Below are 16,985 nucleotides of genomic sequence, written 5' to 3'. Positions count from 1 at the left end.
AAAAGTAATATATAATAAAACTTATAATAATAATAAAATTTATAATAGTCATTAGTTGTTGTTTTATTTTTAGTCTGATATGATTTGAGAATGTGTAAAAAATAAATACAGAAGTATGTACTCGGGTTTTTAATTTCTTTCCTCGCTAGGATACCTCCGACGTGCGACACGAAGATTACAGACGGCCGGCTGCTAAATCGATACCGAGCCGTATTAAAAAGTGTACCTCTGTGTCAGGCTGTCCGATAGCTAAGCTAGACATATCGACCTAGAACTCTAGATAAGTACACCTACATGGCTCTATATCAGCGAGTCAAGTTTTCCTTGAAAAAAATAACTGAGATTAAATAATCAAAATTACATTCTATTTACAAGTAATCTCAAACCCATACAGGTCAGTAGGCGTACAGTAAATGATTGCATCTATCTATCTCACTCTAAAATGTATATATTATTTAAACTATTGTGCCATTTATAAAAATAATAAACACAATAAATTTTAATATGAAGTGATACAAAAGATAGCTATAGCATATTAATATGCTACTTATTACACTTTCACGTCATAGTCGTAGAATACTGACGGATCTAACAAAGATTACATATAAAGATCCGTCAGTATTCTACGACTATGACGATATAATAAATTTATGTTTATATCGTCATAGTCGTAGAATACTGACGGATATATATATTTTTGTCAGATCCGTGAGTATTCTACGACTATGACGATATATCTCTAATAATATATAATCTGTGGTTATATATTTCATCAGTTAGCAGGTCGATGAATAAAACACATTAAATTCATTGAAAAATATGGTCACTTTATTTCATTAATTACTTAATCTAAGGCATTATGTCTCACATTGGTGCGACTAGCTATAATTCTTTCACTGGTTTACAATTATATGAAAACGTAAAAAAACAACCATCGTTCCCAATAATTTACATCAATTCTTGTTTACTATCAGATAGGTTCGTCTCAATAAATAAATATCTCTGGACATATAGAGCGCCATCTAGTGCCAATAGAAGTAAAGCTTGTACTATGACTTAGCTACTAGACAATCGATACATATACTTTTTTATAATATATCTTTTCCAGCCAATAATTGGGTCAATGTGATGAGTACTTCTAAAAATATATTTATATTGATTTGGGCGTTTTCTTATTCGTATTTATAACAAGCGCATTTCGTTTCATAAACAGCGATTTTCATCGCAACAAAATCGATACTGACTAGAACCTAATCTCACTATTCTTATTTTAAAACGACTCACACTCACCGATATATGTCAAAATGTTTCATAGACAAATTATATTTATAAATATTTGAATTTAGAATGTGGAATCGGAACGCGGTTTCTATAATTGAAATTGCTTCTCCGTAGTTAAAATTGTATACAAAATTTAAATAGCTATCAATAGGGTCGATTCTGAGGCGCCATTATTCTAAGCTTATCTCTCAAAATTAAAGTTTCAATTTGATATAACAGCGGAAACTTTATAACTTAAGACTATTATGAACAAATTTTCTAATAGATTTAAGTCAACAATATTATAAATTTAATTTATTATGACCCATAAAACAGTAATTATGCCAAACTATCGAATTAAAACAGGTTAAGAGGATAGGTTAGAGAAATCGCGTCTCAAAATTAACTCCAATGTCAGGATTACCTATGTATATTATTGGGAACAAACGCTAGCATAGATGAAATAGGAACCAAAATAATATTTTAGATACTAGTATTATAACATATGTCAGTATTCACCCATAAAATACATATATTTATTATTTATATTAATCTAGTAATTTCTATAAAAAAAATTACAAGCATTATTTTCACTAGATTTTTTATGTTTATTGTAATATTTATTTTAATTAAAAAAAGGGAACGACAAATGTATGGCTAAAAACTGACATATGGCACAAAGTTCATTAAAAAAAATTAATGGTTGAAATTACTATGTATAAGAAAAACCACACACAATGAAATCAGGTTATCTGTGCATAATTGGTACCTTACACGATCATGTTTGCCAAATAGGTACAAAAATAAACAAAAAAATCAAGACATATTTGAAAATTAACTTTTCATTAAAATTCCTAGCCTAATAAAGCATAAAAATTCTAATTATTGTTTAACATCTGTCACGTTTAAAAAATAAACAAAAAGTAATTTTGAAATTGTCGAATGTAAAAAGGTATTTATTGTGGTCGATTCTGAAGCGCCAATCTCTAAATCTATATAAAAATTAAAATTTCAATTTGATATTACAACAAAATATTTATTCTAAGAACTACATTTCTAATAGACTTAAATCAAAAGTTTTATTTTATTTAAGTCTTTTATTTTTTATTCCACAAAACAAACTTCATTGTGGCAAAACCGATTTTGATAAAATTTCTATGGAATTAATCTATAAGTATTCATTTTTGATTTTCAGATTTTGTTAATTTTTTCATTAAATTGTTAATTTTCCAAATTATTTCATAACTGTTACAAGGTACCAAATATATAAAAAAAAAAAAAACGAATTAAGACCCTCGTTCACTTTGAAGTCAATTGATAAAGCAGTACTTTCTCAAAATTATCAAATTAAAAATATTATTTTTAAACTAGACAATAGTGGTGCATCGGAATCATCCACGTTGTTATAAAAAGATATCAACATTCCTTTCACAAATTCAATTTACGTTAATTTTATATCTAAAATAAAAAAAATGCTAAAGAAAAGTTATAAATTTTGTATGAAATTTGACAGAAATCACACGAACGTTTTATAACAGTATGAAGCCTCTTAAAGTATTCAAAAAATGAGCACCAAATTTTTTAAATCATCGATGAACTTGTATATTTGGAATAAGGAGGAAATAAAATTGAAAATAGACCACTATTGTACACAAACACCTATCCACCATATCGTCATAGTCGTAGAATACTGACGGATCTGACAAATATTACATATATAGATCCGTCAGTATTCTACGGCTATGACGATATATAAGGAACTATCTAACCATCATTGTTTGTGAAAAATAATGGTACAAGACTATTGATATCAGAGGGCGCCACCGTTTCACAGGAAACGATCATAAACCCTTTCCGTTACACTCTGTATATTAGCTGTACTCTAGCTATGCTCTAAACATGTAAGCCTGCTATCAGAAAGCAATAAATACAATACACAACTTATATGGTTTTATAAAGAAAATATACGAGCGCTCTTTAATTATTATAGTACATATTTTTATACAAAATATTACAAAAACATAGTCTGATAACAGTTCGTGAACTATTTTTGAAGCTAATAACAACACAAGTTCATTCGCTGCCATGAGACCGCTCCATTTTCTATGATGCTGCGTTTAACCCTTCTTCGCATACTGGTGGAAATTTCCATCATAATATTGAATGCCTAAAACTTATATAAAAGACCAAGTTCACTTTAATTTGATCGTGTCTGGATAATATTTTAATGTCCATTGCAGAAAAAAAAAACATAGCTGTCAAATTTATTGTTTTGACCATTTTTCTTTTAATTTTAAACATGAATTATATCACTTTGATTATATGACTTTGATTTCACCAATAAAAAAAAAAACATGCAAAGAAGGGTTAAGTCGATTATTTTCATTCAATACAAGTACTCTATCTAAGAACACACCGTCGATTGTTCCGAGGTCCCAGTCCATAATTCTGTCAATTATTACCTGTAAATGGATAATAAAGAGATTTAATTATTTTCATAACTTTCAACGTTCTTTATAACAGAAACAAACAGAGATTATGTCTATATAAGAGGTGAGTAATAAACAATATCTATATACTTTCATCAGATGGAGACTGTACAAAAGTCGATTGCTTAGGTACCTCTGTCCCATTCGTGTTTCAACCGTGAAGCAGTTGTGTTTGCATGGCTGTGTTTCGGTTTGAAGGGTGTGACGATGTGGGATATGGCGTGAATTTACTGGGTACAGAGGAATAACACCTGAGTCCTCAGGAATGCCAACGCATGGTGAGTATCATGGGCGAAACAGTATACTCTGTTATGTCCATGGTACTGCTCATGTCTATAGGCGACGGTTACCACTTTCCATCAGGTGGGCCGTCAGCTTGTTTGCCATTCTAAATTGTATGTGTATGTATCCTTATGTTAGATTTATTTGCCACTAACCAGAAGGTTGATTATGATATTTAAGAAGAAGGGGGGTAGGGGGTTTGTTATAGGATGGCCACCCAAAGATTTGAGGGTAGCTGTCAACTATGCGCCAGACATATCCCCCCCCGTCCCGCCGCGGTGAATGCAAGGCGGGCGTGGTACGCACGTGTAGGCGTGCGTGTTGAGCAGCGGCGCGTGCGCGTGCGCGGTGTAGGCGCGCACGGGCGAGAAGGCGAAGGGCGGGAACTTGGCGGCGCTGAGCTCGAACTGCGTGCAGTGGTCGCGCAGGTCGCGCAGGTCGCGGCGCGCGCACGCCGAGTAGCGGCGCCACGCCAGCCGCCAGTTGCGGCGCGCGCGCGCGTCGCTCAGCTGCAGCTCCTACGCACGCGCAGCCACCGTGTACCCTCCCAGTGTAATACATATCATTCTAATCCATTCAGTCGTTTAAGCGTCACCCAGTGACTAGTATCTAAACAAACTTCCACATAATACTAGCACGGTAGAGTTCCACATTAGACCGATCTTTCGCAACGCTAGCGCCAGTACGTGAAATTAGATACAATTTACCACTCTCCGTCACACTGCACGGAATTTCGGTCATTATATCAATGAAACGCCTAAATCGGTTTTTCTATCTGGCACCCCTGGGCAAATTTGATTAAACAGTTTTAATCAATCACAAGTATAAATAAATTCAATGTTATAAAAATATAACAAATAAAGTTTTTTTTTTTATACAACTTACAACAACAAACAACTGACCTGATAAAAAGTAATAAACGCCCCCTATAGACATGGACATAACAATAATAGTTTATCTACAAATTGATTACACTGAGTTTTCTGAGTGAATAACTCTCATATATGCAAGTTCTGCTGTTTCTTTTGTTCTGAAATATGAACTATAGACAGATATTTCTTTCAAAATCACCTACTAGTGTTATCTACATTAGGCAGTAGATTACATAAAAATAAATTAAAAAAAAATTACTATTATTTCGATGATAAAGAAAAAAAAAAGTTCACGCGAATGAAGTCACGAGCACAACATTGGACGTGTAAACACCACTTACGATGTGGAAGGTCTGCTCGTGCTGGTCGTGCGAGTCCTTGCGCCGCGAACGGAAGCGCGTGTTCGACGCCTGCGCGGGCTTCTTGTCCGCGTTAGTCTTCTTTATCACAATCACTACCTGTCAAATTACATTTATTTATTAATTTAATTAACAATTTAATTTTGTCTGTTTAAAAATTGTCACAATATTGTACACTGCTCTATCCGCTGACATTGATGCTCCTTTCCACTGTGGTTGTTGCTGGAAGAAAACTCTATTAGAATTAAGCTCGCCTTTGTACTTTTGATTACCTCTGTCATATTCTTATAACTGGTGTCCACAATAAAGAATTAAATAAATAAATAACACAATATTAAATTAACACTTTGCTAACAGGTGACGAGTAAACTCGTCACTGCACTAGCGTGTAGGTACGTCCTCCTACCACGACGGGCAACACCGTTTGGATTACAAAGCGTTCATAACCAAAAAAATACTTGTTTATATATTGTATTTAGGTTTTTATCGTAATTTTAGTTGAATTTCAAAGATTTCAATCATGAAGAAATACCCGGTCAACAAAGTGTTAACAGCAAGTTAGCAAAGATAGCCTAACTAGCTCTGTGCAAGTTTCTATAACCATATTCGACGAAAAGTATTTTGATAAAAGCACGCGATGACGATGGAGATTAATTCGCGAACTAAATGTTCGGCGTCTACGCGAACCATAAAAATACAATATCCGGTTCAAAGGACCAAAAAACGGATTGTATATAAAATAAATTTAATTTCTTGTTTGAGTTTAAATTGAGGCGCACGTTCCAGAAGGTGTTTGTAGCTAGAAAAAAGAGCGATAGCTGACCAGGCCAGCAAGCCCTGCACTTCAATCGCCGCAAGCATCACCGTTGAAGTGGAAACACGTTACCGTTTCTTTATATCGTCAGAAGCAACTATGACACACGCAATCATGATAGAAAAACTTATAAAACCCAATACCGAACACACAAATCAGCCACCATTTTCTTCATGATTCCCCCCTCTTCATCGTACCAGCCGATCGATCGATAACGCGGGTGAGGGGAATTACCATTTCATTTTTATCCAAGTCATATACCTTGTCACCCATAAGCCGATAGTGTCCGGCCATGATGCCCATCGAAGTCTTAGGCGTGCGATAGCGAAGGTGGCCCACGCACGCCACTGGCTCTTCGGCGGTCGTCCACATCAGCACCACGCCCTCGGGAAAGAACCTGATCACAGGACACAGTGGAAAATTTACTTTATCATTTAAGATTATATTTATTTATTTAAACTTTATTGACCAATACAAATGTGGTACAAAAGGCTGACTTAAGGCAATAAGCATTCTCTACCATTCAACGTACAGAATGTGCACACTCGATGGCAGTATTTATTTATATTGCATAAAAAAATATTTCAATTGCATCATCGCCTATCTGTTTGTCTGTGTATCAAATATGGTATACATGTAAGTAGTTCCCTAGTTCAAAGGTGGTATGGAGTCCTAAGTTTAAAGTTTTTATATTAAGGTTTCTTCAGAATTGGCAACGCGCACGTGACATCCCTAGTATTGCAGGCCATAGGTGTCCATAGACTACAGTAACCGTTTAACATCAAACAGGCCGTATGCTTGTTTGCCAACTTAGTGGTATAAAAAAAGTAAGATAAGAAGGACTAGGTTAACGTCTCCATTACTAACAATCTCTCCCTCCCCCCCCCCCCTCCCTATTGGCAGAGAGGTCACGTAATTAAATGCGGCTACACAGCACTGCATAGTTTACCTGAGGTAGCGGTAGTATTCGATGAGGTACCAGGGCCGGTAGAACTGGTCCTGGAAGGAGTTCTCCCCGTGGCGCAGGTACGTGGTCTTGCTGATGTAGCAGCCGTGCAGCAGCAGCCGCGGCCGCGACACGTACATGTGCCTCCACGACAGGTACCCGCCGCTGCGAGGGGTGCCGCACTCGATGCCCCACGTCCTGCCATCACCATCATCGTCACCACACTGTATTGTATTAGGATTTCATTCCCCATATTTGGCTTCCCATTACAACTGTTCTACGTGTGAGTCATGGTTAATATTGCCATATCGAATACACCCAATTGTAGAAGTTTCCTAGTGTCCACGCTGGCTTTGCGGAGCAACTTCAGTGTTTAAAAAATTTGTGTATATTGTGATACTACAGCCTACTTCTATCGCTACATCAGTACTACCAACATTGTGGCGACTTCTACACTAAGACTCCAAATAAAGAAAAGGATATACCAATTTTACATAACACTGAAATATGGCAACATTTAAAAATATTAGGATGCAACTATTTCAAACATAGCAATATTATTATTCAGCTAACTGTTATTAACCGCATTTTAATCAAGATTTTCATAAGTATTAACATTTCCCTTCTTATGCAACATAGAACGCTAAAAGGGTGATGGTCTGCCTATTGAAAAGTGATTACCATCATGTATGGACACGAATAACACCATAAGTATCACAGTGCATTCTGGGCCTCTAACGTGTTGCTATTCCCGAAGACTTCGATGCTTATATGTCCTTTATTTAATTGCTATATCCCATTCTTCAAACCGAAACAGTATCGCAAGCAAAGCTGCTTCACGGGGAAAAACTATTAAAACGGAGACTCTCTTCCCTCCTTTCTAAGCTGTAAAATGAAGAAAGCCAATGAGCGCTCACTTGACGCAGAGCGTGCGCCATATGTCGGGGTCGCGCGCGGCGACGTAGAGGCCGCGGCACGCCGCCGCCGCGCGCTCCAGCGACGCCGCGTCCAGCTCCGCGCCCACCACCCAGCGCAGCACCAGCACCACCACCTCGTACGGCAGCCACGACACGTGCCCGCCCTGCCGCCGCACCACCGTCGGGTTCGTGCAATACCATTTCATGACCATTCAACCGTTTCATGGGCTAGGCAGCAGTGGCTCTCTTAAAGCATCATGAAAAACCTAACTGCGATTACCATCTCGTCTGCCAAACGTGGCAAACACTAGCAATATATAATAGGAGGTCTATGTTCAATAATGGACAGATAATGGTCGATGTTTTTTTATGCAACTCACAATGTAACCGTCGCCTATAGACATGAGCAGTACCATGGACATAACAGAGTATACTGTTTCGCCCATGATACCCCCCATGCGTTGCCATTCCTGAGGATTCAGGTGTTATTCCTCTGTACCCTATAAATTCACGCCATATCGATGATGTTTTGTCATTATCATTATGGTTGATAACCATTATCTGTTCATCATTCCTCCTCCCATTTTCCCCAGTCTTTCACACGGTCCATCCATCTCTTTTCTGGTCATACCTCTTGCAGCCATATAGTAAATACAGGTTTGGCTTAACCCCCCTTGCAGGGGGGAAAGGGATTGTTAGTAATGGAGACTGAGAATCCCATTGCTAGCAATATATCCAACCAGGTCGACCTCCTCACGGTTCCCCCTGGAAACTATCATGGTTAATTCCTGATGAATTCATCATAATGGGCTAACTGGCCTGTTTTCATTTTCATCTATCACCCTTCACTGGTACTCCGCCAGCGTATCCCGTTAGCGCAGGCGGGGTTACCATACCATTTTCACTCATCAAAAAAAAAAACCCCCTTACAAGCGTCAAACATATCTATTGAAATATATTTTGTTAACTCTTACACGTGAAAGGAGACATTACATTACAAATCTGTCGACAAATACGGATGGCAAAACCATTCTTTATGGCAGCCATGGAAGAATCCTATATTCGACAGTTGATAATTTTTCTGCTAAAACAATAATGAAATCGTTTTGTATTAATAAGTGAACCTTGAAACTGACCTTAGTAGGAAATTCAGGCTCGCAGAATGTGCCCTTCCTGGCGAGTATCCTCTGCAGGCGCGTCAGTAGATCCTCTCCCTCGACGGCGTCCTCGTCGTCACTGGTATTAGCGTGTTCCACTGTCAACACCTCTTCCGTCTCAGATTCCACTATTCGAAATAATTTATAATTATTATACTATTAAGTATACAAAAAAAATTAATAATTAGTCCATAGTTGGGGCTATAGCTTTGCATGTATAAATGCCCTGTAAATGTGTCGCAACAAGAAAGCTCATAGTATACTTATCATGCCAGCCATATCCACTAGTGAATACTGCCCTCCCCATTTGACTGCCTTTCCCATCGGGTTATAGCATACTCCAATGTTATTTATGAAATAAATGTATTGTATATCCAATATATAGGTAGGGTGTGTAAATCACCATTAAGACAACACAGATGCTTTGCACATTGCGATAATGTAGGGCTACCTCTATTCATACTCTATCTATACATAGAATCGATAGCAACACCATAGACCACGTAACCATAGCCTCTTGAAGTATCAGTGTCAGTTGAGAACAGACACCGGCCCCCCTAAACAACTAGTAAACGAATCTATTGATATAATCGTTTCAGTTAGAACTTACATAAAAAAGAACAAGACAGCAACATTGACATGTACTATCTTATAGTCCCATATGGTCTGAGTATAAAATAGGCCTTTCCCACTGCTGAACATAAGCCTCCCCTTAGGGGGGTTAGTTTAATATTTAGAATTTAGAACAATACTTATTTTGTTTATACCTTCAGGAGTGTCTCCTCTCAGCTCTGAGCTCTCATAAAGTCGTGTCTCCACATCTGGAAGGATCTGCATGGCCCTCTTATAGTTTTGTATGGCTTCATACAATTTTCCACCACGCTCCATCTCCACACCTCGTAGGAAAAACTCTTTCGCCTGTAATCAATCATTAGAATTAAATATCGCACGGTAAGTAATCCATCAGTTAGATGACCACACTAAGTTTTATAAAAAAAATAGAAATTTTGGGTCAGCAGCGCAGGCGTAATGCCACTGGTACTGCACGTTACTTGGGCCGAAAACACTTGTTTTTTAATGCATTTGTATTCGGACGAAGTATTATTAACAACAATTAACAACCGCAGTCTGGCTTTGTAAATGTTTTAAAAGGGACGCTGCTGCCCATCCCTCGTCACCTTACGACATCCACGGGAAAGGAATTCTGTTCCAGGCCCATGCTTATTCAGACGAGACAGTGTAGGGAACCCTAACCCCTGTAATTCTGGGGGGAAAGGAATTATTACTAATGGAGACTGAGAATCCCATTGCTAACAATATACCCAACCAGGCCGACCTCTTAGCGGTTTCCCCTGGAAACTATCATGGTTAATTTCTGATGAATTAATCATGATGGGCTAATTGGCCTGTTTTCATTCTCATCTATCACCCTTCACTGGTGCTCCGCCAGCGCATCCCGCTAGCGCAGGCGGGGTTACCATTCTATTTTCACCCATAAAAAAAAACCCGTAATTCAGACACCAGAATTCATTTTTGTGTGTATCCAGTTAAAATACTATGTACCTTCTCCTCATCAGTTTGGGGCTCGACAACCGCAGGTTGAGGCTTTGGTTCTTCAGTTGGGGTTGGAGTGCCCTCCAACTCTCTCTGCCATTGCTGGCGGAAAGCTGTTAACTCGTCTTCACCATCTTCAGTCTATAAAAAATAAACAAAGAAAACAAAATCTACTATATCTTATTGGGCAATTTTTTTTAATAATAAAATTTATTTTTGTACAGTTTTTTAATTGGAATCTAATATTATTTACTTGAATTTTTTTGAGTCTCAGATGTTATCCAATTCTTTTGTTTAATAATTCAGAAAAAAATCGGGCAGTGCAAATTGACAACAAAAATATAAATTGCGATTAACAAACCTGTGAGTTGTCCTGCAAATTCAGAGACTTGAGGTTATCACTGGTGGCTTTCATGTCTAATGAGGAAGACGAGTCCTCCTGCTCTTCACCTTCACAGTCCCCACTGCTGCCACCAGTTGCCGAGCCCGTTGTTGATGCCTACAACATACATATATATATGTTTAGCTTTTTATATAATAAATAATTATTAATAATTAATATAAAAATAAATATTATTAAATAAATATTAATTAAAAAAAAATTAAATAATTGGTGGGAAGAAGAAATTTATAAGAGGCCTAATGATCCTACAGCTTACAATATATGGTATATTCAGGTTGACCTCCATATGGTCCTACCTGGAAATAATTGTAACCAATTCCTGAAGAATTTATTATAAGAGACCAACTAACCTAACTTTATGTTCAGTCACCAAACTTCGCTGGTATCCTCCCAGTATAAAAAAGCAGAGCAAATGTAGTGGGTTAAGTATTCCATTTACAAACATAAAAAAATGTTATCTAGTAACTTTTTTTTATGGGTGAAAATGGAATACGCTAACGGGATACGCTGGCAGAGCACCAGTGAAGGGTGATAGATGAGAATGAAAACAGGCCAGTTAGTCCATCATGATGAATTCATCAGAAATTAACCATGACAGTTTCAGGGGAACCGCGAGGAGGTCGACCTGGTTGGGTATATTGCTAGCAATGGGATTCTCAGTCTCCATTACTAACAATCCCTTTCCCCCGTTATCTAGTAACTATAACTTTACTTATTTACTTTTTTAGATACTAATTTATTTCCAAAGATCAACAAACAAATAAATGGTCTATGCAATTTTATAATTATTAAAATCTGTAATACAGTCAATAATTTTATTTCTGTAAGTAGAGATCTAATAAAATACATTTAATACAAGAATCTTATTAGATTATGTACTCACTTAAAATTATGACAATTCAGAAGTAAATAATTAATAAGACATATTGGTGAATACCATACTTAGTTTCACATACAACAAAAATTACAATATAAATAAAGATAATATTTTTTGCCTACAAAAAACACTGACTCTCACCATTTTTTTTTACCAACGACGCTTTCTTTCCTATAGTAAGACGTGAAATATCATAAATATTTTAATGACCTTTTAACAAATTTTATAAGGTAAAGGAGGAAATATAAATATAGTAAAATAAATAGTTTTAATTTGCTATACTTTTCTCCGTGACAGACAATTATTTCACTGATAATAGACGACTGACAGATGTGAAAATGATACAGGTGACATAAAATAACTTCAATCTTAGGACATTCGGTTCTCAATGTCAATCAAAATTAAACTGTCATCTCACTCATTCATGTCGATTTTAATTTTTTTTTTTTTTAGTACGTGTGTTCCGTTTGGAACAGGCTAAGGTCGGAGACCATGCTGCCTAGTCTTCAAAAAGATAATTTGTCTGGAATGTCGATTTTAAGTTACCACAGAGTACATTTGTATATAGTTACATTCCAGGTCTGCGTCACATAAAACATTTTTTATATGTTATAAAAGTTGTATGTTACCTTTCTCAATTTATTTTGTAGTTAATTAGGCACTATACTTTGTACTACGTACATACAGTACTTACTCGTAATTATTGTTAATTAAGATTATTAAAAAATAAATAATAAAAACAATTGTTATTTAATATAAAAAAAGCATTAAAAAATAATATAAATAAGAAAATACTAAGGATTTAATGCAGCGTCAGCAGAGTCAGCCGCGAGTTTTCGTGTCGTAAACATCGTTATCAATTGCGCTGTCACTAGTAATTATTTAAATCGCATAAAACATTCAATTTTGAGTACTTATCATATACCAAATTAAACGTAATTACACGGACTAAATAAACATTAAAATAATTTAGTGTTGTAAATCTTATTAAACCTAATAAAAGTGATTTTATTTTAAACTAAAAACGTTAACGGTCAAAAAGTGAAATTCGTGACCTTGCTTACCTCTTTCAGCGGTCTCGGTCAGCTGGTGGCACTTGCTCTCTCGCACTAACTCGCGTGTGCATCTTGCTCTGGTCGGCTGTGCATTGCGGGTGAATCATCGTTTTGTGTCTGCACTTGCATATTTTTGTTATATAGAGAAATGAATAAAATGTCATCTACGGAGCTCACTTGTGCGGGATGTCGCTGTGTTATCTCCAACAGGGAATACCTTCGTTGTAGCCTGTGTCAGGAAGTGTACGAGCGTAAATGTACGACAGTTTCGGAACAACGCTTTTATAACACTATGACAAAGGAACACAAACTCTCATGGAAATGTGATCAGTGTAGAAGCAAACAGCCTAAAACGGGTAACTCAAATACACCGGTGCGTGGTGCTGATGAGAACGTCACACATCGCCGAGGTACAGCCAGGACTGCATCATATCCATGACTCTTTACTTGTATTGGAGATGCGCTCTGTTGGTGAGCAGCTGAGGGCGGTGCGGCGTCAGATGGAGGAGCTGACGGCCACTGTCTCTGGTGCCATGTTGAAGATCGAGGCCTGTAATGAAAGGATTGATGGTCTGTCAGCTCGCATGGACGGTATGGAGCGTCGAATGAATGAGATATCGGGGAGCCAACGCGATGGTGACTCCTTACTGCGAAGTATAGCCCAACTTAAGAGCGAGCTAAACGAACGTGATCAGGAGCTTCTGTTGAACGACGTCGAGCTATCTTGTGTACCGGAGCAGCAGGGTGAGGCGGTTGGTCACGTGATCCTGACATTGGCCACTAAACTGGGTGTACCGTTGACGGAGCGGGATGTGGTGAGTGCGACTCGTATGGGTCGTGTGCCGGAGCCTAGAGAGGGCACAGCTCCTCGTCCTCGTGTCATCGCTGTGCGGTTGGCGCGACGTGCTTTGCGAGACCAGTTAATACAGGCAGCCAGGGTGCGCCGTGGCGCGACAACTGAGGGTGCAGGCCTACCGGGTACGCCGCGGCGTTTTTATGTTAATGAAAGGTTAACCAGGGCTAATCGGCAATTATTTCAAAAAACGCGTGAGGCGGCGAGGCAGCACGGCTGGCGCTTTTGCTGGACAAGGAATGGGAAAGTATATGTTCGAAAGCATCCGGGGGTGATGCTGTTAAATATCGAGTTCACTCGGAGGATGACCTGGAAGGTGTTTTTGGTTTGCCTTCCGTTTGTTCGTCCGTTGAAAAACAATAGAACACGATTATTTGTAGTCACTAATTATTTATATTTATTATCACAAACTGTCCATTGTTATAAGTTTGCTTTTATTTGTATTATAAAATTTGTGTTCATAACGTTTGCCACCGTAACACACTTTTTAAGAGATTATTTTAAATGTCACTTGGTTGTCTTTGTAAATGATTTCGAACAATACACAATCAACATAAACTTTATTAATGATCAGATGTATGAAATGTCTATTTCTGGGGTTACTTGTGTGAGTTTATTATTATTTATTGGTATTTATAATTATATATGGTTAATTATTTTATTATATCACATTCATATTTAGCACTAAGTTTTTTAAATTAGGGCTTTATAATGCAGGCTCTTTAAGCACCGGACAAGATGACTTTATTGTAGCTATGAGCCGGTATAACGCTGATATTGTTGCAATTAATGAAACATGGTTACGCGAAGGTGAAGAGGCGCGTGCTCCAGTCGTGCCCGGGTATAGACTGCGCTCGGTTCCGCGCCCGCGCCACATGCGTAGCGGACGCGGCGGTGGCGTAGCTTTTTACATCAAACGCAGTTTGTGCGCGCGAGTTGTACAGCATCCTGTCGCAAATGTCGAACAAATGTGGGTAAACGTAACCTTTAATGGAGTACGGGTTATTATTGGAACGGCTTATCGACCAGAATGGGTAGGCATTGATGTTTTTCTTGATGCTGTTACGGAGTCAGTAACATACTTTTCTAATTACGATTACATTGTCCTACTTGGGGACTTTAATGCTGACATGTCAGATGCTCATAATATAAAGACTAAAAAAATTCAACAGTTTCTGCAGTGTTTGAATCTTAAACAGGTGGTAACTGAACCAACTCACTTTTCTATACACAATGAGACACTTTTAGACATTATTTGTACCAATGCACACGCGCAGGACGTAACTGTGAATAACATCACTGGTTCCTTGGGTCATGCTATGGTTATCACTACCTTATCAATTAAAAAAAGCAAAAGTACACCAAAGACCATAACGTATAGACCTATTAAAGATATGAATATGACAGAGTTTATTGAAGATTTAAATTCCATGAACTGGGAATCCGTGTTGCTTTGCTCATCAGTCGATTCTATGGTGAATACGTTTAATTCGTTAATCCTATCATTGTACAACAAACATGCTCCTGAAAAAACGATCAAAATTAGAAACGGTCGATCTTTGCCGTGGATAACAAATACTATTAAATATATGATGGATTTACGCGATGAGGCATTTAAGAGATATCGTAGATCTAAAAATGGTAATCATAAGGAGTATTATATACAATGTAAAAAGCTAGTAAATAGTAGTATTTATTATGAAAAAAGAGCGTATTTTAATCATTTAATTAATTCTAAGTGTGACGATCCTAAACTATTCTGGAGAAATATTAGGGATAAAATTAATATAAATATAAAAAAAAAGGACTGCTTACCTGATCGTTTCAATGACCCGAACGAAATCAATGACTCTTTTATTAACGTGCCTGCCCCCTCGTCTGTGTCTATTTCCGATCTGACATATTTTGAGTATCACAGATATGGTGATATTTCACTCACTCTTAAACCGGCCGACGAGAGTGAAATAGCTAAGTACTTGTTGTCTATTAAGTCCAACGCTTGTGGGGTGGATGGTATAGGGAGAGACATGATCTTACAGACCCTGCCACGTACACTGTCGATAATAACGGCTATAATTAATAAGTCTATCGTAACAAGCGCGGTGCCCGAATTATGGAAATCGGCTATTGTCACTCCTATACCGAAAGTAGATAATCCAGTAGAACTAAAAGATTTGCGTCCAGTTAGTGTTCTTCCATACTTGTCGAAAATACTGGAGAAAGTTATTTACACCCAGTTGTCTAAGTATGTTGAGGAAAATTGTATCTTACCAGCGATGCAATCCGGCTTTCGCAAAGGTAGAGGTACAGTTTCCGCTTTATTGGACGTCGTTGACAATATTCTTACGAGTCAAGATAGTGGAGAGGGATCACTTCTAGCATTATTAGATTACTCTCGTGCTTTTGACAGTATCAGTATTCCACTACTTCTGGCAAAATTGACATTTTACGGTTTGGACGAACAGTCAGTCGGATGGTTTACGAGTTTTCTCGATAATCGTAGACAGACTGTTAAATTGGTGGGGAGAGCTAGTAGACCTGCGTTTTCTGATTCTTCGGAAGTCACGCGCGGAGTGCCTCAGGGCACAATACTCGGTCCATTACTGTTTATTTTATATAGTGCTGATCTTATAAAACAGATACAACATTGCAAATACCATATTTATGCAGATGATGTTCAACTTTATATCCCGGCTTCTCGCGGAAATGTCTCAGGAAGTGTTTCAAAATTAAATGAGGATCTTGAACGTATTGCGAATTGGTCGGTTAAAAATGCAATGATGTTAAACCCCAAAAAATCTGTATACATGGTTCTAGGATCTAAAAAACAAGTAAAATTTATATTTAGCCAGAATCCTGACATATATATTTCCGGGGAAAGAATTGACTATGTTAAAGAAGCTAGGAATCTTGGAATAGTAATCGATAGTGAACTACGCTTTGAGACTCATGTTCTAAAACTAGTTCAAAGCTGCTTTTATCGTCTAAGAGTTCTATATCAAATTAGAAATCTTCTGAATGAGGAAGTTCGTGTCACTCTTTGTGAATCATTGATCTTGTCTAAATTGAATTACGGCGATTTAGTGTATGGACCTCGATTGCACTCTAAAACTCAACGTCTTATACAGCGAGTACAAAATGCATGTA

At 37.5% G+C, this 16,985-nt stretch overlaps 1 protein-coding gene across 1 annotated transcript; it reads right to left on the bottom strand.

Moving 5' to 3' along the window:
- Positions 1-806: 806 nt before the first annotated feature.
- LOC113518012 (F-box only protein 9) lies at positions 807-12,265 on the bottom strand. The gene is made up of 11 exons (XM_052902206.1): positions 12,072-12,265; positions 11,012-11,149; positions 10,660-10,791; positions 9,864-10,014; positions 9,076-9,224; positions 7,940-8,103; positions 7,026-7,220; positions 6,338-6,473; positions 5,245-5,361; positions 4,338-4,549; positions 807-3,722 (listed from the first exon to the last, which is right to left on the bottom strand). Exons 1-11 carry the CDS (start codon positions 12,072-12,074, stop codon positions 3,719-3,721), a joined length of 1,401 nt encoding a protein of 466 aa, XP_052758166.1. The 5' UTR covers positions 12,075-12,265; the 3' UTR covers positions 807-3,718.
- Positions 12,266-16,985: the final 4,720 nt, after the last annotated feature.

This window comes from Galleria mellonella, unplaced genomic scaffold (assembly GCF_026898425.1).
Source record: "Galleria mellonella isolate WM207_F2 unplaced genomic scaffold, CSIRO_AGI_GalMel_v1 utg874, whole genome shotgun sequence".
Taxonomy (NCBI): domain Eukaryota; kingdom Metazoa; phylum Arthropoda; class Insecta; order Lepidoptera; family Pyralidae; genus Galleria; species Galleria mellonella.
Note: the sequence above shows the minus strand (reverse complement) of the source record. Positions and strands in the feature narration are given on the sequence as shown.

Excerpts from the sequence above, each read along its gene's own strand:
- LOC113518012 (XM_052902206.1), bottom strand. Across the intron at positions 7,221-7,939 it reads TGGCGCACGCTCTGCGTCAA|GACGTGGGGCATCGAGTGCG; the intron begins GTGAGCGCTCAT and ends TGGTGATGGCAG. Across the intron at positions 5,362-6,337 it reads ATCGGCTTATGGGTGACAAG|GTAGTGATTGTGATAAAGAA; the intron begins GTATATGACTTG and ends GTAATTTGACAG.